Source organism: Aulonocara stuartgranti (genome assembly GCF_965226115.1).
Source record: "Aulonocara stuartgranti genome assembly, chromosome: 17".
Classification (NCBI taxonomy): Eukaryota; Metazoa; Chordata; class Actinopteri; order Cichliformes; family Cichlidae; genus Aulonocara; species Aulonocara stuartgranti.
Window position 1 is genome coordinate 36,912,037 of NC_138953.1, and position 26,550 is coordinate 36,938,586.

Consider the following 26,550-nt stretch of genomic DNA (forward strand, 5'->3'; position numbering starts at 1 on the left):
ACCGTGTCTGTGTTAGCTTTTATTTTATAAAGAAAATCAGCCCAACATCCGGTTTTGCTGTCGTCCCTGGCGACTTAGTTTGCAAAGGGGTTTTTTCATTGGTCGAGCCCCCGGCAAAAATATGATTGGTTGTCTGACAGACGTAAATAAATTAGTCCCAACTGATTTATTCTACTATACTACAGTATTTTATTTTAAGCAAACGTAAGGCACAGTGAAATAAAATACAGAAATAAAGCAGACAAACTCCATGAAAATTACACATATATATTTTCTTCTTTGAGCATTTCTGAGCACGTGTCGGAAGTCTGGTGGTTCGTCCTCGCGCTTCTATTGTATTCTGAAAGCTAAGATAAAGTTAGCTACCTAGCTGAAACAAAACAATAAGCTATGCACGCACTCTGAATTTTTGTGCTGACACAGGCACAAAAGCTTTGTAGTTTTCTGGATTTTGTCGTTTCTATAGTAATTAAGAGCTGTTAAAAATGAACTGGGTGGGAGGTTCAAGGTAAGAGAAAGCAAATTTTGGTTATTAGCTGATGTGTTAATGTATATCATATTAGCCTATAAATGTTTAAGCTAACTAGACATGTAACTGCTCATTTCAGAAACCGGTTAGTGATGAGGAATAATGCCAAAAAGCAGAGGGTAAGACAACCAAATAAAACTTACATTGTTTTACATTAAGTGCAAGTAGCATGCTAAATATTAAATGTTTAATTGTATACTCCATAAAATATTGTATCCAGAAGAAAACTTGCTTTAAAGGGATGCATTTCTAACCAGGGTTGTTTTACAAAATGGAAAGAATTGTTTTGACTTTTAATTTTGAGTATAAGTTAAATTCTTACATAAGGAGGTCAATAGTGCACAGGTTGCATATTGAAAATATATTTAAAGTAGTGGAATAAGACTTTTAATAATAATAATAATAATAAATTTTATTTAAAAGCCACGTTCAAGACATCTAAGGACACTTAGAATAGAATAAAAGACATAGTAGAACAATGACAAGATCTATCTATATATGTGTGTGTGTATACATGGTTTATAATGTGTGTAACTTTGGACTTGTACTTGTTCACAACTTTAATTACTTATTTGTTGTTTGGTATTTTTAGTAGAAGGCAACTTAGCCATTTGAAAAGCCCAGACATGGCCTATTTGAAGTTTCATTGATGTGAAGTCTTAAAACTCAACAATACCCCAAAATAACTCATTAATAATCACTAGCCCAAATTGCTGCCTTTGTTTTTCACAAACATTTTATTTATTTTTCATGTAATAAACATTAAAATCTATATCAGGGGTGCTCAATCCCAGTCCTCGAGAGCTACTGTCCTGCAGCTTTTAGATGCATCCTTGTTCCGACACAGCTGAATCAAATGAATGGCTTGTTATCAGGCCTTTTCCAAACTTGATGGCATGCTGAAGAGGTAATCAAACATTTGATTCAGCTGTGTTGGAGTAGGGATGCATCTAAAAGCTGCAGGACAGTAGCTCTCGAGGACTGGGATTGAGCACCCCTGATCTATATCCTTGTGTAATGATAATTCATTAAATAAATAACAATCACTAATGTTCAAGCTTGATGTTTTTTCATTGTAATCAGTTTTGTAAATGTATTAAATTAACAAAGCCTTTGTCCCTGTGCCTAAATATTGGTTGTGCTTTTTCTGTTCCAGGAATTCTTTGAAAAGAGAAAAATGCAACAAAAACTTAAAAACATGGGAATACCTGTCCCAGCCCCTTCCCTAGGCAACACTAGTTCTGGTAGTTTGGACCTAATGACTCTGTTTATCGTCAACCAGATTGCTGCTAAAAAAGCACGTAAAGGTGAGATTCACAGCCCCAGATCACCAGAAAACAATAATCGAATACATTTAAGCCTCAGGATGGCAAATGATGTAAACAGAAAGTGTTCTTGTTTTTCAGATCCTCCTAAAGCAGCAGTTCTTGGCAGCTGTAAGGCAGGAGCCAGGCATAAGAGAAAAGATCCTCTGGTGCTCTCGATGAGCCCCTGTTCCCCATCACGGCTGTGTCTTGTTGAGGGCCAGTCTGAGTACAGGTATAGCCCCACTGTGGGTTAACAGTTCTTGTAGCCAATTATGTTAATATAATAATAATCCTCTTAATAAATGGAATGAAAAGGGTTTTAAAAGTATTATATTTTCCATTTTAACAGTGTTCAAGAAAGCAGAGAAAGAAGGAAGGTAATTCCACAAGGGTTCAAGTTTCAGCGTGTAAGTCACTTTCCCGCTCTTCATGGTTTTACTTCAAGTTAGCGAAACGTGCTTAATATGAACAAATGTAAAGACACTCACTAAATCCCTGTTTTTGTAAGTTGTCGCCAGTACTTGAGTCAGGTTTCTCAGACAACAGTGCCTCTGACTACCTGCCTGCCATACCTGATGCCCGCAGCCCCTTCTCTTCCACCTCATCTGCCTGCTCAGGCCAAGGTTGTGTAACACTAATAGACTATTAACAACTATAACTCAGTTACAGTACTGCGTATTCTTCTTTGCGTGATGATATCTTATGAAATCCAACTGTTCTCCACAGGAACTTTCACCCTGCAGCTGAATCTCCAGAAACAAAGCCAAGCACTGCATCCCTCTTCTCCCACACCTTGGGACACCTCAGTTCTATCGCAGACCGATGCAGTAAGGGATAGCTCTTATTAGAATTACATCACTACTTTAAGGTTAAAGTTGTAGTTTTTACACATTTTACCCCACACGTGGTTTCATATGTAAGAAAGGAAAAGTATGGAAACTCTGACTTGAGTTGAGAAACTTATCTAAAGTTGGTGTGGAAAAATGGCTTATGTTGGTGTTGTTTAACAGGCCAACAAAGATTTTGGTAACTTCTCAGAACTCTGCTTTACAATAAATCATATTGTGCTTTAATTATAGAATGTGACATATGTCATGTGTGTCAAGGTCTTTCACAGTGAATGTAATCTTTTTTTTGTGTATTGATTTCATTCATGGGAATTAAAAACTGGTAATTTTGCCATGAGTGGGGGATGGCCAACTTCGATGAAAATTGAAGCTGCATGCCATCCTTTTCGCATTGGCTTTCTTCAGATTGTGAGAAATGGATAGCCTGTCCCCCAGTGACCTCATCTACAAACATGGTTTTTGCACACCTACACAAGTGTAATCCCAGGTGCCTAATTATAAATACTTATTTATATTTATTCAGGCTATTCAGGCCTAAAATTCAGGCATTCTTGTTCAATACAAAAGCTGAAAACAACAAAGAAAAAGTAATGTAGCATTACTTTTGGTATTACTAAAGGTACCAGTATTTTATCATATCACTATAGTATTTTAGTAAGTAAAATTTATTTATATAGCACTTTTCACAGTTAAAAATCACAAAGTGCTTCACAATTAAACCAGAAATATAAATAAAATGAAAAAAAAATTAAAGCTTGTTTGTATAGAAATGTCTTCAGCTGCTTTTTTTTTTTAAAAAGGGGTCAAGTGTAAAGAGTGCCTTTGTGCCACTGCCCGAAAAGCCCGATCCCCACGTGTTTTGAACCCAGTACATGTGACCAACAGTAACCTCTGACCTGAAGCGCTCAAGAAGAAGCATGAGGTTTCAACAGGTCAGAGATATACTGTGGAGCTTCAACATGTGGAGCTCTGAAAGTTACAACTAAAAGTTTAAAATGAAACCTAAAATTTGCCGGCAACCAAAACTGGAGTAGTATGTGACCTCTTGTTTTAGACCAGTTTATAGTCTTTGGAGCAACAGCATCTCTTGCTAAGAGAAAATAGTATCTAATAAAATGTGACAATAATGTGTCTTTCTTCTGACAAATGCTGATTTGTTTCTCTGTCAGTTTCATCCTTTCTCTCAGCCCAGAAGTATGACAAACACATCTCCCTGGTCGCACAACCTTAACCAACCCTTCTTCCAACTTGAGAACCCCACAGCATCTCAAGTCCTCTTTGGCAGTCCACAACCAGGGTGAAAACAAGTTTACATTTTAATTGGTTATTTTCTATCCTTAGTTTCAATTTTTTAACCAATCAGTGCCCGTGTGTGTTGCCACAGTAAAAGCAAGGCAGAAGACCATGCAACATATGTGGACAGCATCTTTCTCAACCGGCCAAAGGCCAAAGAGTCCATGCTGGACTTCACGCTTAACCAGTCAGAAATTCAGCAGCAATTGGAGAACAATGTCTTTAGAGGCTTTTGTGAGGAAGATTGTGAAGGACACTCTCATTCTGGGAGTGAAAAATCAAAAATATGTCTCCCAGATCAGACACCGGTAAACTCTTCTGCACCTCAGTAAGTGTTTGCACTTCCAGTCTAACGAAATGCATTATTATGAAGCAAATTTTGAATCCATTTTATGTTGGGTTTTATCATTTTATTGCCAGAACTGTGCCAGACTCACAGTGCATGGGAGCAGAGGTAAGCGGGTTTTAAAAACTACATGTGGGAGTAAAGTTGCCCTTTTACTGCCACCAAGTGGTCAAGTTTGGAACTGCGACGAAATTAACTTTAAATGTGTAGAAAGTAAATCATCACAAAGTTTAATGAGGCTCTCCAGTCATCATAAGCTGTCATATAGAGCTCCCAACAGTTTATGTTTAATATTTTTCATAACTGGATTATATACATGGGTACAGCAGAAGTGTCAAATATTGATTATGTTTTGTTCACAGCCCTGCAACTGCCCTGACACAAGGTTTTGTAAGTTTCCAAGGAGTCTCACGTTAAGGAAATTCATTTATTATGTACATGTTTGAGGAAAAACCAAAACGTAAATGGGTGTTTTTTTCCCCTCTAATTCCACAGCATGTTTTGGAGACAACACTGGGCCAGTGAATGGCTCTGAATATTCGCCAAGTTACTCTTTTAGAGGAGGTCACCTGAGTCCAGACTCAAATGATGTGAGTGAAGCTACACTGTGAACTTTATTCCAACTATCTGAAGTGCTCTACTTGGAAAGTTATCTTTGAAATACATTAAAGTAATCTTTCATCTAACCCCTCAAAACTGTAGCAAATTCATGCTGTATTTTTGTAGTACTGATGTTAATTAAGCTGTAGATTAACTATCAGCACTCTGCCAGTTTCTGCAGCCTCCTTTTTAATTAAACACAAATGAGTAAATTACTATTAAACAGATGATCATCACCTGTCCCAAATAGTTAACACCAAAAAGCAACACTCATTAACAGCACAGTGTTCTTTGCACAGTGCCACTGATTTATACCTCTTTCCTGGACATATTTTCACACCATCTGACACAGGAATTGCTGTTTTCTACTTTTAAAACTATATATTAGGATGAAGACTGCTATCAGCTATGCCTCCCAGCATCTTCTTCTTACATGGATCAAGCCTTTGGCCTCAGTGGCTCACAAGGGAATTTAAATGAAACACTCTCTGAGCTCAGGTCTCACACCCCACGAATAAGATCCCAAATGGACTTCAGAGTTGACCTAAAAGTTACTGAGAACATGGCTACCCCAGATAAGGCCTTTGAAAGTAAAGGGCAGGAGAAAGAAAGCAGCACAGCTCTCCTTTTATCTCCACACCCTTCAGCTCAAACTCAGAGCTCAGATGTCTGCAAATGCAAGAAAACATCAAGTGAAACTCGAGATGCAGGAACTCAAACAGTACGCAGCCCCCCAGCTGGGGCGTGCGATGCTTCGACTCAGTGCAGCTTTGTTGCAGACAGTGCTCTTGGGTACAGCTTGCATCTATCAAACGCTGACATGTCGGAGCTGCCTCCAGCCACAGGGAGGCAGGCCGGTACTGCCACAGAGCCAGATGCACTCACAGCTTCACCAGAAAACTCCAGGAGCGAAGAGAAGCAGACGCCCTGGAGCAACAAGAAATCAAAGGCGGTTTCCCTGTCAGGCAGGAGCATGATCACTGCTAATAACGGTGCCAAAACGATTCTACAGAGACCCACAAACCTTCTTCTCACTAACGACCTGAGCACGACTAATGTCAGAGGTATGACATGAAAGTGAAATAGTCAGCTCTCTTTATGTGTCGTTTGAGAGAAACTTGAGATAGAAAATCACATTAAATTTTGCTCTAATGTTTCTAATTTAGGTCAGGAGAATAAAGAACACGAGAACTGCCCTCCAATGACAAGCTTTTCAGATCAAGGGAGGGAAGAGGGCACATCTGGCACCAAAGTTAACATAGTCTCAAAGGAGGCTGAAATGCTTCAAGAAATAGTCAACATTTTGCTCCTCCTGAAGCAGAGGAAAATTCAGGGCTACTAAGAACAGATGGATGAAGACATCAGGAAATCAGTTCTGTGCTGTGCATCTTCCTTTATTTTACAGCAACAGTCATAAAAGTAGATTAAAATACTTACAGTGCTCTTAATGTTGTGATGCAGTTTATGCAGTTAAATAAAGCTCCAAAACATGACTTTGACTCATACATTTATTTCTTTCCCCATATACACAATATTTCATGAAGATATTTATCTTTATATAATATAAACTCTAGCAAAACATTTACAGCTTGAACAATAATCAAATATACAGCACTCTTTTTTTTTTAAATTTGCTTTTCTGTAATACCCCACAAACTTTAGCAAAAACACACATAATTGGTTCACATAGAAAAAAATGTAACCATTTTACTGATAAGTACACATTTAATGCCCTCAGCTGTGGTAGAGGACAGTGTTAACCGGAGGTTAAGGGCTGAACACCACATTATCTCTGACACAGGTGCAGCCTAAAACAATCACATTAAATATTTGGTTGACACAAGTTTTCGTTACTCAGTCTGTGCCGTGGACAAGTAAATCTGTGGTTTTTGTGTGTAGTAATACTTTCAGTACAAAACTAGCTTGTGAAGTTTTAAGAAAACTCTCCTGGATTAAGTGAAACTGGTCAAATACAATCCTATACTAAATTATAGTTGCTAGTGTTTTCTACACCTTTCACTCCAGAGAAGCTGCGCTAAATGAGTTGAAAAGCAAAGTTTTGGAAGTTTAAGTTATTACTCTGAACTATATTTCGCAATGTTTTGTTTTTATTGAAATAAACAATCAGTGCTCATCTTCGAGGATCCCTTTATTACCTCTCTGGGTTAAAAAAGACAATATCTGGAATATTCTAGCCCCATAACTACAAATCACAAGTGTTTACAATAGAATAGCTTATCATTTTCAAACACAAGTTGAATATTTGACCGTGTTTTGTGCTGACTTCAATTCTTGATATGATTTTATTGTAGTCTGTACATGTTGATACTACTGTTTGTGTTTGCTTTGAAAAATGATCAGCTATTATAACACTGAAGAACTTGCAACTAAAGAGGCAACTATGATATTTGAAAGCTTTTTTTATTTTCAAAAAATCAGCCGGTTTTCCACATGAGGGTGCTTGTGTGCTACAGTATGCCATCACTGTTCTTCCATTTATTGAAGGAATTTGTTTCTAATCAATTTTTTAAAACCTTTTTTCCCCATAGCTATCCACATGACACCTTGAAAACACCAAAATTACTACAATACTTGCAAATACCACCGAGTTTTAATGGATCACTTAGGTGTAATTGTCCCACGGCATTTGATGGTCTGTTTCTTGTTTTAAAAAGTGGTACTAGTCTATAAATAGACTAGATTTATAGATAATGGACTGTTGGGAAAAAAAAATTAAATGGTAATTTTCTGCTAGCACATTATCCGTTTTTTTACTGAGGTTTCTGGGTATTTCTATTAATGTGGGGTTAAAAATATAGGTAGAAGAAATCATATGGAAAATTCCATCATTTTAAACGTTGCATTGTACTGTATTTTTACAATCGTTTATTTTGGGTGTCTGCCATGAGAAACCTGTTCACTAAGCACAGCAGCAGCCTTTATACCCCTTACTTACCCTTTTATATTTTTTGTTACACAGTTGTCTACTTTCCAACAGTTTTGCTACACAGAAAATTACGTGTATTTAACTAACAAGGTGTAACCTTACACAGTTTACACTTTTACAAAACAACATTGCCAAATTACGCTAAAGCCTACTCCTCAACTTTTGACACAAGAACTACATAAATGATATGCTCGGCTATTTGTACATAAGGCTGTGAAGGAAGACACAAAGCAAAATACATGAAATTTTAGTCAATAAAATTCCATCACAGGTGAAATGCAAATATGCACATGTTAAAATTAAAAAAAGGCCATGTAGACCTACAGGAAATGTGACTGAAAAATGGCCATTAGGCACCTTCACAATACACAGGCACTAATATATCAATGTTCAGATAGAACGAAACACTTAAAAATCTCAGTCATCAAGCTAAAGCTTACTTTTACTGCTACAGACAGAACAGCCCGGTTTCTTTGCTGGATATTACAGACACTATATCCAGAAATAACAACAAGAAAAAGTTCATTGCAAGAGTTGCAACATTGGTTCGTAGGGTAGGTTTTGCGAAGCACATTTTAAATGAAAAAGTAAGCAACGTTAAGAAATTTGTAATTTGTCGAAATGTGGATTCACAAAAAGATCTGTTTTAAATAAATATATAAATACACAAACCATACTGTAGCACGAAGACTTCCAGTCCTTTCAGGGCTACCAAGTTTGTAAGAATGGTTTTGTTTCGGCACCCGTCGACAATACAAGTTTACTCAACCGTAATGATATACCGTGTGTCTCTGGCAATTGCTTTTCATAAAAATTCAAACTGCAAACAGAAGAACATCAGGTCAAGGACTGACATTAAGTGTGCTACGCTACAAGCTGAAAAAACGAGACAGCAGAATGTGTCTCATACACCAAGGCATAATGGTACGAAAGACAACAACAGCTGCTGTCCAGTCAACAAAAGTTTTGTGGTTGTATTTACTGTAACTTTTTGAATGGAGTTGCCATTGTATTCTGACACAAAGCTCTGGGATAAAACCGTTTATAAATCATAAATGGTGCTTATAAAACAAATGCACAAAATATTAGGGACAAATTCCAGTCCCTTGTATTTTGTATCTTTGCATCTGTTAAACAGTCATAACTAGTCTCTATGAAAAAGACACTGGACTTCTATGTATTATGCTTTGCCTATTATCTGCGTAGAAGGCCAGTGTTATAGACTTCTGTGGTTGAAAATAATAAGCAGGTCTGAAACCAGATAAGGTGCCAGTTCACCCCTGAATTTAGAGAATGAACTAATGGGAAACATTCATGCTAAAGCATTAGTGTTGATTGGGATTTCCCCAACTGACTGCTTGAAAAGTGAACTGATACATGTTACTGATAGAAGCATAGTCTTCTAAAATGTAATTCCCAATCTATGTTGGAGGTAAACCAGTGGCCCCGCAGATCACAGGAAAAAGAACACTAATACAGACTCAGCCGCTCTGCATGTTCCAGTGAAACAGCTAATGAAACACCCAGAGGGAGGTAAGCAACACCCAAGTTTCCTCTAGTCTACATCTGATGCGTCATTGTCCGATAGATGGTAGTTTGAACCTTTGACCCGGATGTACTCAACCTGCCGTCCCTCATCCGAATCAGAGGCGCCGCAAGAGCAAAGGTGGTTTTCGAACAACGCTTCAATCTCCTCCAGACGGCGGGATTTGGTTTCTGGCAGGCAGCCATATGTGAAGACGAAACCCAGCAAGGCCATGCTGGAGTACAGGAAGAAAGCTCCTGAGAAGACAAAGCAAAAGAACACGCTGTCACCGAGGATAGCCACCCACAAAGATGAGAAACACAATGGCACAACTTCACACTTCTTATGAGAAATGATTTGCTTGTTCTCATTCACTGCCAGAAAAAGAAACACCGATGGTGACAACAGATCCCGCGGGCAGCTAATATTAGACCACGACTGCCCACGCACTTCTAGGGACGTGTGTGGTGAAGAATGAAAATGCTTTTGCAACACTGCTTTCACACTGCTGGTCACCCTACGATAAATGTGGAGTATAAGTAAAATGTCCCTGTCAATGTGGCCTTACAGCAGGGTTAACAGGAAACAAATAACTATGTGACGAATAAGGGTTCATACGAAAAGACTGACACAGGTTTAATGAGATTTTGTCGCAACTGTGGTCCGTATTTTCTTCTTGTCAACGCACAGTGACATTTTTAAGTTGCAGCCGAGTGCACTTTAAGATTTAACAAGACAACATCTTGTGTTTTCCCAGCTTTGATATTATTTGCCCCACTTTTAGTAAATGATTGCTATCAAGCAGATAAATTGGTGAATGACTCAGAATCGATAATTAATCCAGTGGATCTCAGGATGCCTCCACAATCACCCCTGATTGATTGATCTCCAACTCCGCCAAAGGTCAGCTCCTTCCTGTGTGAGGGGAAACCTGCTGTTGTGCTACACTGACTGAGGAGTTATGCAAGATGGGTGGAAGAAAGCATCACTTCAGGGTATCAGCAAGCTGTTCTGTCCTTATTGCTCTTAATGGGAACACAAAAATACCTCTTACGTGTAAAAAAAATAAAGGATAAAATCTTTCAAGGTTATTATTTCCTTACACACAGAAACTGACCATAGTAGGTGATGTACTGAGCCAGGTGGAGGAAGGTAAGAGACACCAGGATGTTGAAGGTCCAGTTGACCCCTGCTGCACAGGCGTTCCCTGTGCTCCTTGCCCAAAGAGGATAGATCTCAGAGTTGATGGTCCATGGCATTGGACCCATACCTGCGACAGACAAGTGAGAATGAGCAGTGGGACCATTTGATTAAGAGGTGGAGATGTGAGATGGATGGAGAATTGCACTATATTTTGTTTAAGTCTTGTCAGCAGCACTTCATACAACTTATTTCATCTTCTGTCATGTAAAAAATTCAAAACTCAAATGTTCTATAGTCTGTATATTTCAAAAGGATGTGAGATTACAATAGAAGAAAGGGAAGTGTAGATACTTTATAACAGCAGATCCCAACCCCCGGGCCACGGACCGGTACCAGGCCGTGAGTCGTTTGGTACCGGGCTGTGAGAGTTAAGGCTCGGATGTGAAATTTATGGTTTTCAGGGTTTTTATCGTTAACTCGGTTTCCCTGGGTCTTTTCCCGTGTTGTAGTTGTGAGTCTTATTTTGAAAGAAATATTTACGCGTTACCATAGCGACCAGAGAGCATTAAGGGGCAGAGAGGAGGATGTTACTCTCAGTGTTGTTGGCGCATTTCAGGAAGACGCTGCTAATAAAGTTACACAATTACACGGTGAATTCTCGTTTATTATTATTATTATTTACAAAATACCACAGTTTTTGTCTTGGTCGTATCATTTTATTTTGTTGTATTTATCCACAACACCTCACCTCGGTCCGTGAAAATATTGTCTGACATTAAACCGGTCCGTGGAGCAAAAGGTTGGGGACTGCTGCTTTATAATACAGCCCATACCCCTGTCCGACCCTTGAATTCCAATCCAAGAAGACAAGGACAGGATACCACAAAGAGGAAATTTTGGTTGTCCTTTACTTTAAAATACCCCGAAGTTACTAATTAAATAAAAAATACATGAAGTGTGATTTGCGTCCTCTTTCTTCTCCCTAGACTCTCAATTAAGAAGAATTACATGGTAAATGTAGAAAAATTACATAATCAGTCGTGGGCTGTGTTATGAAGTGCTACCGTGCCTATAATAGAAACAAAGACGGTAGTTGAATTTGACAGAAGCAGAAAAGCTCTATCAATATGCAGCATCTACATACAAGTAAAAAGATATTTGATTTGATTTGCAGTCAGCTTCTGATTCCTTTTGTAGGTTGAGTAGTATTGACCAGGCAAATTTATGCAGGCTTTGGCTGCGTACAGGTAAACAGTCCATGTGGAAAATAAAATAAAAACATATACGCCAAAATGCAGTTTTATAACTACTGGCTCTTGTTTAGCTATGAGACTATGATCTACCTGTTTATTTGCGTTTTAAAAACTGTATCTGCATTTCTGGACTCTAAACAATGAACAGTACACCAACTAGGAGTTTAGACAGCAGCCAATGGGTTGGTGCTTTGTTAGGATTATAATGGATCCTGTTAACTCTGGTAAGCACTCAGACAAACACATCTGCAGCTACAAGTCCAACACAGTGAGGTTTAGCTTTGGCAGGATATCAGAATATAGTATGCTTTGTCCCACACTGCATTTTCAGAATTCAAAAAAATTATGTTCAATTTATGGTTCTTTTTTTGTTATTGTTTGTTTTGTTTTCCCCAAAAGCATCCTGGTGTTGGATCTCATGGGGACTAAAACTAAGGTTCAGTCTCTCACCCGGCGCAAAGGCAGCCAAGTAGAACACCAGTCCCAGTAAAACCAACCAGGAGAAGGAGGTGGGGCAGTAGTTGTAGGCCCAGTAGGTCTGATCTCTCATCAGGGTAGAGTTGGAGCATCTATAAGAGGCATGCACATTTTAGTTAGTTAGACTTTACCAATCCTTCTTAAAACTGTGTGTGTGTGTGTGTGGGGGGGGGGGGGGGGGGAGGTTAAAGGTGAGATGTGTTATTTCACTGCATCCTAATGCACTTCCACATGCTCACTTTGCATCCTGTGACTCACCTGCCCCATGCTGCGTGCTCGGTGGAGGCCTTATTGACTGGCACGCAGGAGGAGGCGAGCAGCGCCGAGCCATTCTCACGGTAACAGAAGCCGCATCCAGGATCCAGCATGCACGGCTCGCACACCCTAACAGCAGATGCAACACGCATTAACTCTCATTGCTCTAAAGACAATCAATCAAACGGCAGCTTGTAATCACATTCTTTTACGTCTGCCTTTCCTCTATAGGATGCTGAGAAACTCCTTGTAAAATTTCAATATGAATGTAAACGTACCTGCTGCTACTGGACAAGATGCAAATATAACAGAAAAACAGCTACCCACCCATCTAACTGAGGCACACATCTCTCACCTAAATCAGGAAATGCATGAGACATTCGTCCCCACTGTGTGGGATTCACTATCATTACATTTCTTTTCCTATCCTGTTCCCAGCTTTGTTAATTTAAACTACATCCTATCACATTATCATGTTCTGCGGTCTGTTTCTTGATGAGCAGTCCTTATTTTTGAGTGTTTCAACTGAATAGCTTCACAAGGGTGCACTCATCTTTCCCCGTGCTATTTAATCAGGTTCGAGGTAGGTCATGAAATGCACACTCTGCTTGAGAGATCTATTTTTATTGTCCGTAGCTTCCAGGGAAGCTTTTCTCTAATTTCACGCTGAGGTTAAGGATGAAAATAACACCATGTATTCAAAAGTAACTATTGCAGGAGGGTGAGGAGAAAGATATAACCACTTAGCATTAGCTGCTTAGAAGTATCTGTAACACTGATATAGATATTGTTAAGTATTAGTAAAGCTAAAGCCCATTAAACATCTGTTTTTATAAAAAGAAAAAATCCCAGAGACATTAGCAGGTCAGGCTAACTAGCCCAGCAGTAATGTAATGCTAGTGATACCTTAGCACTCCTAAGGTTTTTATTAGCGTTAGCTAGCATTGCAGGCTGGTTATGTCATAGATGGCAATTTCACCACTGTACTACTCATGGACTTCCCTTTTACCATGTGTGTAATGCAATGAGACAGTTCAGGAGACTAAGATGTATATTTTATACATATATTTTATACCATATTTGATATTTATCTGGTGACAAAAGTAAGCATAATGTAGCTAGGTCCTAAAAGGGTCAAACCCTTTCCCAATAGAAAAGCAGGGAGCTCGTCTAGAAATCCCTATCAGTAAAATTCTCTATCTATGATAGCTCCCCTTTAACCTTAGTGCTTTCCATCAGGAGCAACCTTCACCCTTAAATTAGTGGACAACCCACTCCACCAAACGATAGCCAACTCAAGGTACGCAGTCAGTATAAATGACTAAGTTAAGACCAGGTGAGTCAAAAAAAAAATTTGTAAAACATAAAATATTTGCACAAATGTTATGTGTCCAGTGCGTAAAGGGCTTTAGCTCTCCTTAGTCAAACCCCAAAATAGCACGTTAAGAAAACATCTTTAAATGGGACATCTGAGCACCAAAGCACTTAAGAGGCTACTGGTGGTTCTGGTGCTCTGTTGATGCTGCTGTGGTCAGTGAAAGGATGCGTGTGGGTTCATGTGAAGCAAAGTGAATTCAGTAAAGCTTTTCCAGTGTGGTAAAAGCACTCATCTCTTCAAATTATCCCTGCGTTTATGTGGGTTATAGCACGCGGTCGCAGGACAGCGAGTGCATTAGGCATTGCCTGTCGTTGTGATGAAAGACTGCCGTTACACATGATCTTCATCTCGTGTCTGTGTAAGTGAGAGTAAATTGCAACACGGAGGCATCTGATGACTGTTTCATTCGGAAACAAACTCTGGCTCACCGCCTGCCTTCTGCTGCTGCTGGGGACAGCCGAGTGAAATGGGAGTGACAGATGTTAGATGATGAATTGCGTAACTGTTAAAATCATTTAATTACATTTATTATGTGAAATAATTGACCACAATTTCTAACACCTATGCTGGCACTAATTTTGACCTCTGAGTACTCAGAGAAATCTAGATCTGTATTAATGTATGTGTAAAAACCTGCAAGAACTTCACCACAAAAATTCTTTTAGGAGGGTTTTATTCTCTTTCCACCACTTAGTGTCCTCTGCTCTAAAACTGCAAAATACTAAGTGCCTTTACTAAGAACAGAAGTGCTCCAAGGTCAACAGTAGCTTCCTCATGCCAGCACCCCCATTTTCGGTTCTTGTTTACCATTTTAAGCTATGCTACAATACCAAATGTACCGCTTTGTGTTTTCCTCCAACCTTCTGCAGAGTGCGACACCTTAATACAAACACAGAAATCTGTATTTTCCTTCAAATGTGCTAGATGATCAGACGGAGTAATTCAGAGGGACTCGGAGGTCTAAAGTCATACCTACTCCTCACATCCTGAAGGGAAATAACAACCCTCATTACTAGGTTTGATAGTGTAGCTGGATTTCTTTCCACCATGTACGTACATGTGTGTCTCAGTATGTCTTTTGGTCCTGGAGAAAGCTACTTTAGTGGTTATACCCCAGAACTTGGTTGCAAGCCATAAAAATGCAATATCCAGTTGGAAAAAAACACAAGGTGATTTATGTTCAGTTGAGATCACGTTTGGCACGTTTGAAGACTGGTGTGCTCCGATGCATGGGTACTTCTGTATTAATATGGTAATGGAAGCTGAGCACTTACGGTTTGGAATGTCAACATGTTCCAATTCATAAGTGCTGGCAAAACAGAGGCTCTCAGGGTCTCAGTGCCTCTGAATAGGATGGACATGTCTGACCAAGAGGAGAGAGGAGAGAGGAGGGAATGCGTCTCCTCAGCCATCTCTTCCATCGGGGATTGAGGAGTTGGCCAGGGAGAGAAAGATCTGAGTATCTCTGCCTACACTTCTCCCATGACCTGAAATTGACGAATGGATTCATGCATGGGTAGATAGGAAGAAGGAATAATTGAGCCTTGGCGCCTCTGTGATCCAGGTCCTTTTGCATGCTTCAGTTTTAAGGACTTCTTATTGACATCAAGCATCAATGTGATATTAAGGTGCTTTCAGTCCCATTGCCACAGGTGTAAAATCAACCTAGCCATGCAGTCTGCCTTTACTAACAAAAAGCTCAACGAATCTGTGCATGGTGCTGTAATAGTTTGCCACCGTTGAAACAAGTCAGATTTTAACATTTTTCCCTCTTCGTTCTTCCATAATAAACTGTAAGTGGTATTATTGCAAAGTAGAAGCATTTAGGAACCACAGCAGTTCCTGACTGTGCATAATTACAGAGCGAGTCACCAAATGCTAAGGCTCATAGTGCATATAAGTCACCACTGATTTGCTAACTCAATAACCGCAGAAATCCAAACCTCATCTGGCATTAACATCAGCACAAAAACTGTGCACTGGGAGCTTCACAGCATGGGTTTCCACAGCCATGCTGTTTGCTTTTATGTCCATTTAATGTCAAGTTCATACTGGAATGAAAATCCTTGTTGTTATCATAATCCCATAATAAAGTAAAGCTCAATTCCACAGTTTACTGTAATTGTTACTGAGTAATTACACCACAGATTAGTGTTTTAACGTGTTCCCTAAAAGACTTGCTTTTGATACCACCGTATTAAATCCTCTGGGTAAATGGTCTTTATTGCTCAAATGGTGTTTTTTTTAACACTCTGCAGCTAAAATGGTGAACGGTGGAGCAATCAGAATAACTGCAGAAAAGAAAAGACAACCTGTTGTTGGAACAGGCTAAGAGAACTTAACACTGATAGATTCTGTTGATGTAATAATACCACATACTGTAAGATACATCTGAAACGCCACAGGCCTGTAGATAAAGTACTCACTGGTACTTGGAGCAGGTAGAGTTGGCCATGGCGGGGTCTAATGGGTGGTAGGTGACAGGGGGACTGTGCTGTGCAGACATTAAGAAACCGATGGCCAACAGACTCAAACTGAAACACGTGCCTGTCAAAAAATATAATAATTAAATAACGCAAAGAGCGCACAAAAACAACTTTTAATATTTTTTGTTGATTTGGACAGCTCAAGTCTCCTCCTCCTTTAGCCTTACCTATGATGCTGCCTAGGGTGAGCTTCCTACGCCCCACTCTCTCCACCAGCCACACTCCCAGCAGAGTAAACAGGAAGTTGGTGAGGGTGGTGAGTCCAGCCAGCCAGATTGCCAACCTGTCATCGCGCACTCCTGACATCTGCAGGATGGTGGCACTGTAGTACCTATGTGACATGAGAGAAGAAAGAAAAAGCAAAGTTAAGAGAATAATAATAAGAAAAACGAAGCATAAAAATAGGTCAAGAGTATCCTTCTTGTCTATAAACACAGACAGATTGGCAACACATTGCAGTCAGTCTTAGTTAGTCTGTGCCTATGAGTCCAACTTGTCCGTGACATGTTTCTTTGCAACAGACTTGACTTACCTGACTGCCAACTGGTTGTATTCTGGCTATATTTCTGCATATAAACAAGTTTGCAGTTAAATCATTGTCCTAAAGCAACTATTTGTGGAGGAATTTCTGAATTTGTGCCAGAATTTAAAAGTTAAACCACTTTATGAAAATACACATTTCAAACTGCCTTACATTCTCTTGGTTTGAATACAGTTGGAAACATTTTGGATAATGTTAGTGTGCAGAGTCAACAAAACACAAGAACGGCATATTCATTTTTCATTATTACACTTGTTATTACACTGTTATTACACATATTACACTTCAGTTAAATACATTTCAATTTTATTTATAAATATCAAATCACTACAGTCGCCTCAAGGCGTATTGTAAGGCAAAAACCCTACAAAGTATTTCAAGTACTGTATAATTGTATTTGGAGAAATGTTAAGCAGTCTCAGCACAATATTATGGCTACATTAAAGTATAAATATCAAACAGAAACATATACAAAACTGTAATCAATCTTTAAGTCAACAAGCCAATCACAGCCTCTCTTCGTAAGAGCAATTCACTCATCCACCAACCCCAGTCTCTCTACTTGAGCACCAGTCGCTCCACTAGAGACAGCTAGCGATCAGTTATAAATAGGCTCTCTCTTCATCTCTCATATAATATAATTATACTTGCAACTCTGGCACCATGTTGCTCCACGTGTGCAGATTAACAGCAATCATCATCAACAAGGCTCTAAGCAGGCTGCGGTCAACAATACAGACACCTGCACAGAGTCCATTTCCTGTTTCAACTTTGCTACTTTGTAACTAAGAAAGATGAGTGAAAAAAACCAAAAGGACATGCATGCAGAAAACAATGAAACAAAATGCACACACCTGCAGGGACTCTTTAAAGTAAACACCTCCAGGCAGTCTGTTTAAAGTATAGCCATTGAAACGATGCGCTCATTGGCAGAAAACACATCATTACCCAAAATGAACACAACGCGTGCAAGCACATTCAATAGATAGGGACTCAGCAACCTTGAGAGAATGCAACACAAACACAAAGAAGGTAAGACTCATTAAGAAAAAGCTCAAATAAATCTACAGCATTGTCTGCCTGCCTGTGTCTCTAAAGGCAGCTCAGAATTAGCATTCTGCTTTTCATCTCTTCAAAAGCATCGTTATCTCTCTCTTGTTCTCTCTCTCATGTTCTTGGCTTTCTCTCTCTCTCTCTCCCAAAACAAAGACATTCATTTGAGGGATTTGCATAATAACACTTTACTTTTTCTGCCATGGTATCCACTCAGACAGAACGAGAACAGAAAAGGAAATGAGATGGTGTGAAACTCGGGTTTAAAAGCATGACCTACAGTCTTATAAGGTGCATGAGGTGATAAATGTTTTTGATGGAATTATTAGGCTTCTGCAGACTGAGATATATGCCGGCAAAAATGCACGTGCTTAATGGACACACACTCACACACACGCGAGAAATGAGTCGGTTTTGGAGCAGCAGCAGGAGTAAAAGCACTATTTCTGTTCTCAGCAGTACAGCCCGCTGTGCTCCATCTCCAGCCCTGCATCTTCCTGATTACAGCACAGACACATGCACACACATGCGCACACATTGTGTTCTGACTTAAAAAGTACTGTGAATAACAGCCTCCAGAAACAAAATGATCATTTTTTGACCACAGTGCCAAGAAGCACGGCCTGTGTTAAATGTTAAAAGCATCTCCGAACTGGCATTTCAGGCTTTTAAAAGCCCCAAAGAGACGCTCGAGAGGCAAACATGGCCTCTCGGATTTCTAAAGGACATCGTTATCCATCATCAAGTGCTACAGTGTCATTCTAAGGTGTCATGATGAAATCTCAATGAAAAAAAAAAAAAAGAAATAAGTGAGGAACATAATATATAAAGAACTACTCATCTATAAGTTGATAAATCAACTTTAACCCTGTAAGACCCAACCCATCAAAAAATAGCCAGAAAATTTAGATTTTTTTGGAACTGAGATGTTTATTAACTCTTATAACAAAATCCACTTTTTTTTGCTATATCATGTTGTGTATTATATATTTCTATTATATATGTATTATATATTTTTTGTATCACATTTGATACATTGGGCTTTTTTGGCAACTTTTTGTCAACTACAATGTTAATTTTAGACAAAAAAAGAGTTTTGTCCATAACATTTTGAAATTATGGCAAGTACTGATCATGTTGATGAGATAGAGGTCTCAGAGACTCATATATCAAATATGATACAGAGGGCATTATAGGGCTAAAAAAAATTTCAAAATCGTGTTTTTACTTTTATTTATTTATGTGAGTGTCTACACTACAGCCATCTTTAACACACAGCGGAGGCTCTGTCGTGTTTTGGGGCGGCATTTCAGCCAGTGGTGTTGGAGCTCTTGTCAAAACTGATATAAAGACAGACTAGTACCATCAGGTTTTGATCCACAATGCAATACCATCTGGAAAGCAACTGACTGCATACTTTTTCAGCATGACAATGATCCTGTCATGGCTGTAAAAGCATACCCTGAGAAAAACAAACAATGGAACACTAACAATCATGGACTGGCCTCCTCAGAGCCCGGACATCAACATTACTTACAACATTACTTGTAGGTATTTCAATACATTCTTATATTTCCCATTTTTCCAGCAATCTTTAAAAAAAGAAAAAAAGAAAAGAGGTGTGGCTCAAGACATGCAGTTATTGGGGTTAGGTTCATCAGTAATTCTAAATTGCCCATAGGTGTGAATGGTTGTGTGTCTCTCTGTGTTAGCCCTGCACCAGACTGGTGACCTGACCAGGATGTACCCAACCTCTCAACCTATGATAACTGGGATAGGCTCCAGTCCCCCCACAACCCTAATAAGAGTAAACAAAAACATTTGAATGGATGGTAGTTACTGAAGTATCTAATTTTGAAATGAATGTCTTTCCACAGCAAAGAAAAGGAAAACAAAGAATATTTTCTTTTTCCTTCTGTATATTTGCTCACCTGCAAATAGCAGGCTGCTTATGACAGCGCTCGAGCAGGAGACAGACTGATACTCTGGTATAAGAGATCAATGTACAAAGAAGTGAAGCAGCTCAGTATTCCCATGGACATTCCTCACTGGACGACATGGTGTCACATTGAGAGCACTGTAGTGGAGGATGTTGGGATGTAATGTTCTTCGGTTAATTTCTGGGTATTACCTTATGTGTATGAACAGCGTGGTTCCAAATTAAACCAGTCTGTTTATTTGATAATGAAATCAATTTGTAGTGTCATGGTTAAGTGTAAATATTTGTATTATATGTGTGTTGTTTCTTGGCATTTTCCCCCTTTATGATATCAGGGAAATCTGTTACACTGAAAAAAATAATCAGTGGGATAAACATAAAAAAATTATTGTAATCGGTTGCACGAAATTAAGTTATGTTTGGTTAACCTTAGTTTTTTATGTTATACCTGCACACATTTTTCTGGTAACACGAACATGACTTTTTTATGTTGTTGTTATGTTTTTCATTCCGGTCAAATATTTATAGAAACCACTTGTTTATCAGACATGAACTTTTTGTGTTAATTGTATTGGACTACTATGTGTTATATTGACAAGATTATTTTATGGTAAGCTTATTTTATTTTATAACAAATTTCTAATATATAATATATAATCTAATATATAATTGAGTGTTCAATAAATAAAACTAAATTAAGGCTGATCTTACTGTATGTACTGTACACTTTCTCTCAATCAAAGAAATAAGCAAAACATTTTTGAACAATGACCTGTATTTTTGAAAATACTACACAGTTGTAAAAATGGACTTTCAATTCAGGCTTCCAAAATATACATGAGTCATATTTGTACAATGCATCTCTTGAAAAACATTCCACAACATTCCTCAAAGTTATCTGCTGGAACCTGAATTCAACATTGTGGGGCCTTATGACATCGCACTTATGTAAAAAATAGTTTTTTAAATGTAAGAACCATAAGGTAAGGTAATATGGCAACAGGGGTGTAATTATTAAAATGACACAAAGAAGAGACTTAAAATAACATTATAACCCACAGGCACACAACCAAGAGACCTAAACTGATTAGTATTGGCTTGCTTCTATCACTAAACATCACAATCACTAATACTACATGATGCAATCTGTTTGTAGTGGTGCACCTTGGGAAAAAAATTGCAAATTGGTGAAATTGGTGCAAGGCACCATTTCCATTGAGAAAAATGCACATTCAAAGTTTGAATTTTAAAAAAAAACAAAAACCATGGCTTGAAAAGTGAAAACTGCAGTAATAAAGGCCCCAAGTTGAAAAGTGCCAGAAAAATAAGTTTCACTATGTACTGCAACTTTACCAGTGCTGGCTTAAAAGAAAGGATGGTACATATTCAAAGAGGTAAACATGTTGTTCCCACATCATAACTGGAAAACTGTTCAATCGTACAGTCTGGTCCTGAGAACCTGGGCCTTCTTTGAAAGGCTGTTCCTTTTGAGCTCCATAACCAGTTTCTATAATACCTCGAAGGTATACTTTTCCAGTGGGTAGGTGAGGTTCAAAGTGTACATTAGTCCAAACAGCATTGCAGCTGCTAGGGTATAGTTATCCAAATCCTGCCAGACTCTCTGGCCTTCAAGGACTATCCCGATGTCCTCAGGGCTGCCATTGGCATCTCTTGACTTTATGATGTAAATTCCCATGGTTGTTTCCTTATTAGATCGTTGGATAATGGCTTCATCTGTGGCCTAGAAAATGCAGAATTCCAAAATTTAATTAAACAGAACACTGGTCAAAGAACATTATACCAAATCTTATTTTAATCTGTGTCACTATTCCAAAAAATGTTAACATTAACACATTAGGTGAACAAAAATGGATTCATTACAGCATGTGATTTGAGTCCTCAGAATGCTTAAAAAGGTAATGCATGAAGTGAAATCTCCATGCAAAGAAGCAGAATACTGTCAGAGCATAGAGAGGTGTTCAACTATGAACTCCACACATCGTTCTAATGCAGGTAAAAGAAAAAACAAAAACAAAAAACGCACCCATGGTAAATTGTGAAAATCCCAGGTGATTTTCAACATACTCCTGGCATAGAGTGACAAGCAGCATTTTGTTAAAATTATTATTTTCCCTAAAGTGTATACACAAATTATTTTTTTCTTACCTGGGCCGTGGGCTCCAGAATGTTCTGCAGTCTTCTTCCTATTTGTCCTCCTCGAAGACCTTTATGAGTTTGTCAGATAGCACATCTATCTGCGAGAGTAATCTGGACTGCAGTGGCATGGTGGTAATGCGCTTAAACTCTGCATTTATCTAAAAAGAGAAGTTGTCACATAAAAATGCTGTCAAAATCTCAAATCTCACAAGGTTACATCCACACAAAGTTGTTATTTTTTGTCATGTTACTATTTATTAGCTATGGGTCCCATGTTGCTGAGCAGTTCCATAGTTGCCCTTACTTCCATACCACCCAAAGCCTGTTGCCTCCTTCTGGCCATTTTGCAGTTCTGCCAAATGACCCAGAAACTACATCTATTATTGTCATATACACATCAAGGTCTTTCATTAATACTTAGTTAAATTAGTTAATTTGACCTTTCCAGAAAATTTACCTTACAGAATGTGAGATAACATATGCAAATCTTCACCCCCCCCCCCAACAGAGCCCACCCCATGGCAAACTAGCTTATTGAAATGTTTAACTAAAACATTTTAGGTACAATCAGTTAACTAAATGGACACGAGTTTGTTAGTCTGTATTCACTGAGAAAAAACAAGCGAATGTGACTGGACACACACTGAAAAAAAGCTAATGCACATAATATTGTCCTGCAGCTTAAGCTAGCATTATCGTTAGTTAACTTAAGGAATGACTTGTTTTTTCCATTATGTTGCTCAACAGGAATTCATGAGAAAAACTTCCCCATATAATGGATGTTCTCTTCGTTTCCTCTCAAACATGTAGTTTTCAGTTTACCTCGACAAAGTAAAGCTCAGCACCAAACGTAAACGAAGCAACGACAAAAAATGGCGGACCGCCACAGTGAATTTTCCCTCGCAGAACACGCCCTGGGGGGTGGAGTTTCAACAGAAAACGTAACTATTTTCTGTTATTTTGATATGACTGGTTTTAAAAGACTGAACATCCTTCTAAAACAAGTGAAAGGCGTGAGACTTAATTATGTTTAGACCAAAAATATAACTGATTCATGTTGGATATATTTACTGTATTTTTACTAATTTAACAACGTCATCATTGCATTAGTCGCTTTATGCTATAGCATTACGCTTACATTAGCTTGAAGCTCAAGGTCGTCATTTTATTTATTTTCTTTTTCTGGGCTTACAAACAGGACACACAACATTTAGATAACCGTTACACTGAATCTTGGGTCTGTGTTGAGTCTTCCAGCTGCTGACTACAGAAGCTAGATTGACCTTTCAGCATGTTTATAGCGGCTGTGGCTATGTGCTGGTAATGTTACCGTGTGTGAGCAGTCACATTGGCAGCAGACATGTTTGAACAAACTAGTCATATCCCGGCCCTACATTAGCTTGTTTAATGGTTAAGACACTGCAGGTACCACCACTTACTACAGACACCGATGCAAGTTTGTAATAGTCTGTTAATTTAGACTGAAAGAATATACCAACAATATTAACTCACATTATATATGATAATTACTAATTTGCTTATCGCATAATTTCGGTTACCATTAGCTAACTGGAGCCTAACATTGGCCTTTCATGGTTTTCGATAAACAGCCCACATACCTGTAAAATAACAACACCCCAGTAAAAGTCCACATATATAAAGGGTCTACATTCTTTCTCACTGGTGTGTTAGCTTTAAAATCCTATTTACCTTCAAGTGTAAAACTCCAGATGGTAGTAGATTTTCCAAAGCGAGAGACAAAAATGGCGGACAGTGCAGCCGATTTTTCCTTTCCAGGGGGCGGAGCTTGAGGATAAAACACGACTAACTTGTTTCTTTTCAACATGATTTGTTCTAAAAGAATTTATATTCTTAAAGAATATGTGAAAATTAAAAGACAAAAATATGTTTAGATGTGAAATTTAAATTAGTCATGCTGGATATATGAAGTAATTCTATGCAGATTCAACAACCATCCTATTGCATTTTTTTCCAGTGTACTTCTCATAGCTTTTCTGTAGCGCTACAAACCTGAAGGGTTTCAGGTGTCACTTCTCATACAAAGTGACACCTCTCAGTCTAAAACACCCACTAGTTGTCGGCTATTAGCACACATCACAGAGCGACAGGAAAGACTCCATGTAGGGTTTGAATGAAACAGCAGTCTGAGGTAATTTCAGAGGGCTGTTTCATAAAATCTCTGTGCTTTCATTTCTGTTAACAATCAGAGCAGTCTTTGAGAGAAAAACTTCAAAGCACCTGTAAGAGCTGAGCTAGTGGAAACAGGCTATAGCGTAGTCACAGGAGAGTCAGGACCCCATCTTTTACTGTCCTGTAATTATTACATCATCTGCAAACTTTCGAAACTATGCAGCCATTCTGTGCCATAAAAGTCTCTCAATTAAAGACACAGTTTAGAAGCAAAGCACAAAAAGTGGCGCTGGAAAAAGCTACAGTAGGAAACTTTTAATTAGTAAGATCTGGTAAGAGAATTTTCTGTTTCCAGGCCCTCAGTGTTTTTGCAACACGAGGGCAGTGCAGTGGTTAGGTGCAGTGGTTTCCTTTTTTTTTTTTAGCTTCATTAAACATTATTAGTCTTTTTTTTTGTGCAACTAAAGAATGGGAATGATTTTATGATCGATTCCCTGTGTCCAAATACTGTAAATAATGCATTACAGCTGCTGGTTTCAAACATTTCCCTCGCTCCTAAAATAGATGTATGTAGTGTTACCATGGCCTAGAGTATCCATGCATTATGTCTGTAAGTGTGCTAAGGGGTGGTGTGTTTGTATACGTGTTGATGAGGTGGGCATGGTGGAATATCTGTGGTGTGGTTGTGGCTGGTTGGTCTGGGTAAAACAGCAAAACAAAACAGTATTTTCAGGCCCAGTCTGACCCTGCTGTGGTGTGAAGTGTTGGCGTAAAGCACATAGCAGAAGGTGTGATCTGGCCCTGACCTGTCTGAAAATGGAAACATGGATTAACACTCCTTTTTAAAACGAATACAAGTGTTTCTTTTTTTAAAACAACAGACAAAAACTGTCTCACTCTTGAATTCGATGGCTCCCTACTGATCCTGGCACATTTGACATGGGTGGTGATGAGAGGACACCTCTTACTCATGCTTGACATTTACTGTCACCTTACAGGATTCTCTTGGAGGTCTTCTTAAAGTGCCATGCTGGTAGCTTTTAGTGTTTAAGCCTATTAAGTACAAGTCAGTTATACATTTCTACAAAATATCCCAAAAGTTTTGAAGACATGCGTATGTTCCAGAGAATTATAGAGTTTAATTAATTGTGCAGTTTGCTCCTGACGTTGAGAGCATGGGCAAGGGATGGACAGTTGATTTTCTCAAATGGCCACCATAAGAAACTGGGACTGTTGTGGAAGGCCACAACAATAAACAATAAGCTACAGTTCCTTTTGTGGCCCATCCCTGGCATAAGCCATTTTGTCTTTAAAAAAATATTATATTATAGTAAAAACAAACAGTGTTTTATCAAATAAGCAAGCTGCACAGAAAAGCAGTCATTCTTGGTGACATAGTGAAAACACAAACTGCAGCTCCTTACTGTGTACCTTGAGGTTGTCTAGCTCTAATGCTCCCCCGCCTCAATGTTGAAATACTAAACAGCAGAAATAAGCATGTTTACTTGCTAACACAAAACCTTGTTAGTGGCACTTTTTTATAACTTATCTAAAGTAAAACATTATGTGTCAGCAGGGTTGTCTTCAGTGTTTGGATAATTAAAGATGCATTTCAGCGTTTCATGGGTGATTCATGGATGTGTCTTGCTAACTAAAATGTTTTGTACATATTTGGTAGAATATAGGATTATGGGCAAACAACCTATGCAGACTTGCTTGCATGCAAGAAACCCCCCCCCCCCCCCCCCCCCCCATAAACAACAACAAAAGGAAAAAACAAAACAAAAAAACAACCAAAGGAAAAAAAATCTAATAGCTAGCTAACACTAGCATTAGCTTATGGCTCCTAAAAGAGTTTTATTTACAGTCTATAGTTTTGCAGAGTCTACAGTTGGTTGCAGCCTTTTCTGTAGAAGCGCCTACAAACCTGCATTCTATCTGAAGACCACCAGGTGGCGATAGCTGTGGTTCCAAAAAGCCTTCTGGTCCCCCAGAGGTTTATGGGTAAACACTTTCCTAATGGGCTTATGAGGCCAGACACTCGTGTTGGGTCATACTGAATAAAGAATTAAGTTGGGTTTATAGATCTTGGTTATGCCATGTTTTAAAATGAAGGATTATCTGTTGTCACAAGACGTTTGCCAATGAGGGAGTGTTTTACAGCCACATCCTTCCTTCTATCCATCTTTCACACTGTCTGTGTAGAAAAATAAAAACCTTATAGCTGGGCAACAAGTAACAAGTTTTTTGTTACTTTGTTATTCATCACTTGGTTAATTTTAATCTAAGCATAATTATAGCTTATGTATGATGCATATCAGA

The 26,550-nt window shown here is 38.6% G+C and overlaps 2 protein-coding genes across 3 annotated transcripts in view; one reads left to right on the plus strand and one right to left on the minus strand.

The window, feature by feature from the left end:
* The first annotated feature begins 144 nt into the window (after window positions 1–144).
* On the plus strand, window positions 145–6,416 carry redic1 (regulator of DNA class I crossover intermediates 1). The gene is made up of 14 exons (XM_082512000.1): window positions 145–508; window positions 609–648; window positions 1,686–1,836; window positions 1,936–2,068; window positions 2,186–2,243; window positions 2,345–2,459; window positions 2,563–2,663; window positions 3,854–3,981; window positions 4,069–4,305; window positions 4,398–4,431; window positions 4,686–4,713; window positions 4,819–4,913; window positions 5,312–5,987; window positions 6,090–6,416. The coding sequence occupies exons 1-14, from the start codon at window positions 486–488 to the stop codon at window positions 6,263–6,265; spliced, it is 1,995 nt and encodes a 664-aa protein (XP_082368126.1). The 5' UTR covers window positions 145–485; the 3' UTR covers window positions 6,266–6,416.
* A 1,153-nt stretch (window positions 6,417–7,569) lies between these two features.
* Window positions 7,570–26,550, minus strand: part of slc2a13a (solute carrier family 2 member 13a) — a 96,184-nt gene continuing 77,203 nt past the window's right edge. For both annotated transcript variants that reach the window (XM_082512008.1, XM_082512007.1), the window contains exons 5-10: window positions 16,555–16,718; window positions 16,328–16,448; window positions 12,527–12,652; window positions 12,242–12,360; window positions 10,513–10,665; window positions 7,570–9,652 (exon numbers count right to left, since the gene is read on the minus strand). In XM_082512008.1, coding sequence (XP_082368134.1) covers window positions 9,426–9,652; window positions 10,513–10,665; window positions 12,242–12,360; window positions 12,527–12,652; window positions 16,328–16,448; window positions 16,555–16,718 — 910 coding nt within the window. In that variant the 3' untranslated portion in view covers window positions 7,570–9,425. The remainder of the gene's footprint in view (window positions 9,653–10,512; window positions 10,666–12,241; window positions 12,361–12,526; window positions 12,653–16,327; window positions 16,449–16,554; window positions 16,719–26,550) is intronic.

What these genes read in the sequence shown, in the direction of transcription:
- redic1 (XM_082512000.1), top strand. Translation starts at nt 486, where the DNA reads ATGAACTGGGTGGGAGGTTCAAG. An exon ending in CTGCCCTGACACAAGGTTTT is followed by an intron (nt 4,714 to 4,818) that starts GTAAGTTTCCAA and finishes CTAATTCCACAG; the next exon opens with CATGTTTTGGAGACAACACT. An exon ending in GAGCACGACTAATGTCAGAG is followed by an intron (nt 5,988 to 6,089) that starts GTATGACATGAA and finishes TTTCTAATTTAG; the next exon opens with GTCAGGAGAATAAAGAACAC.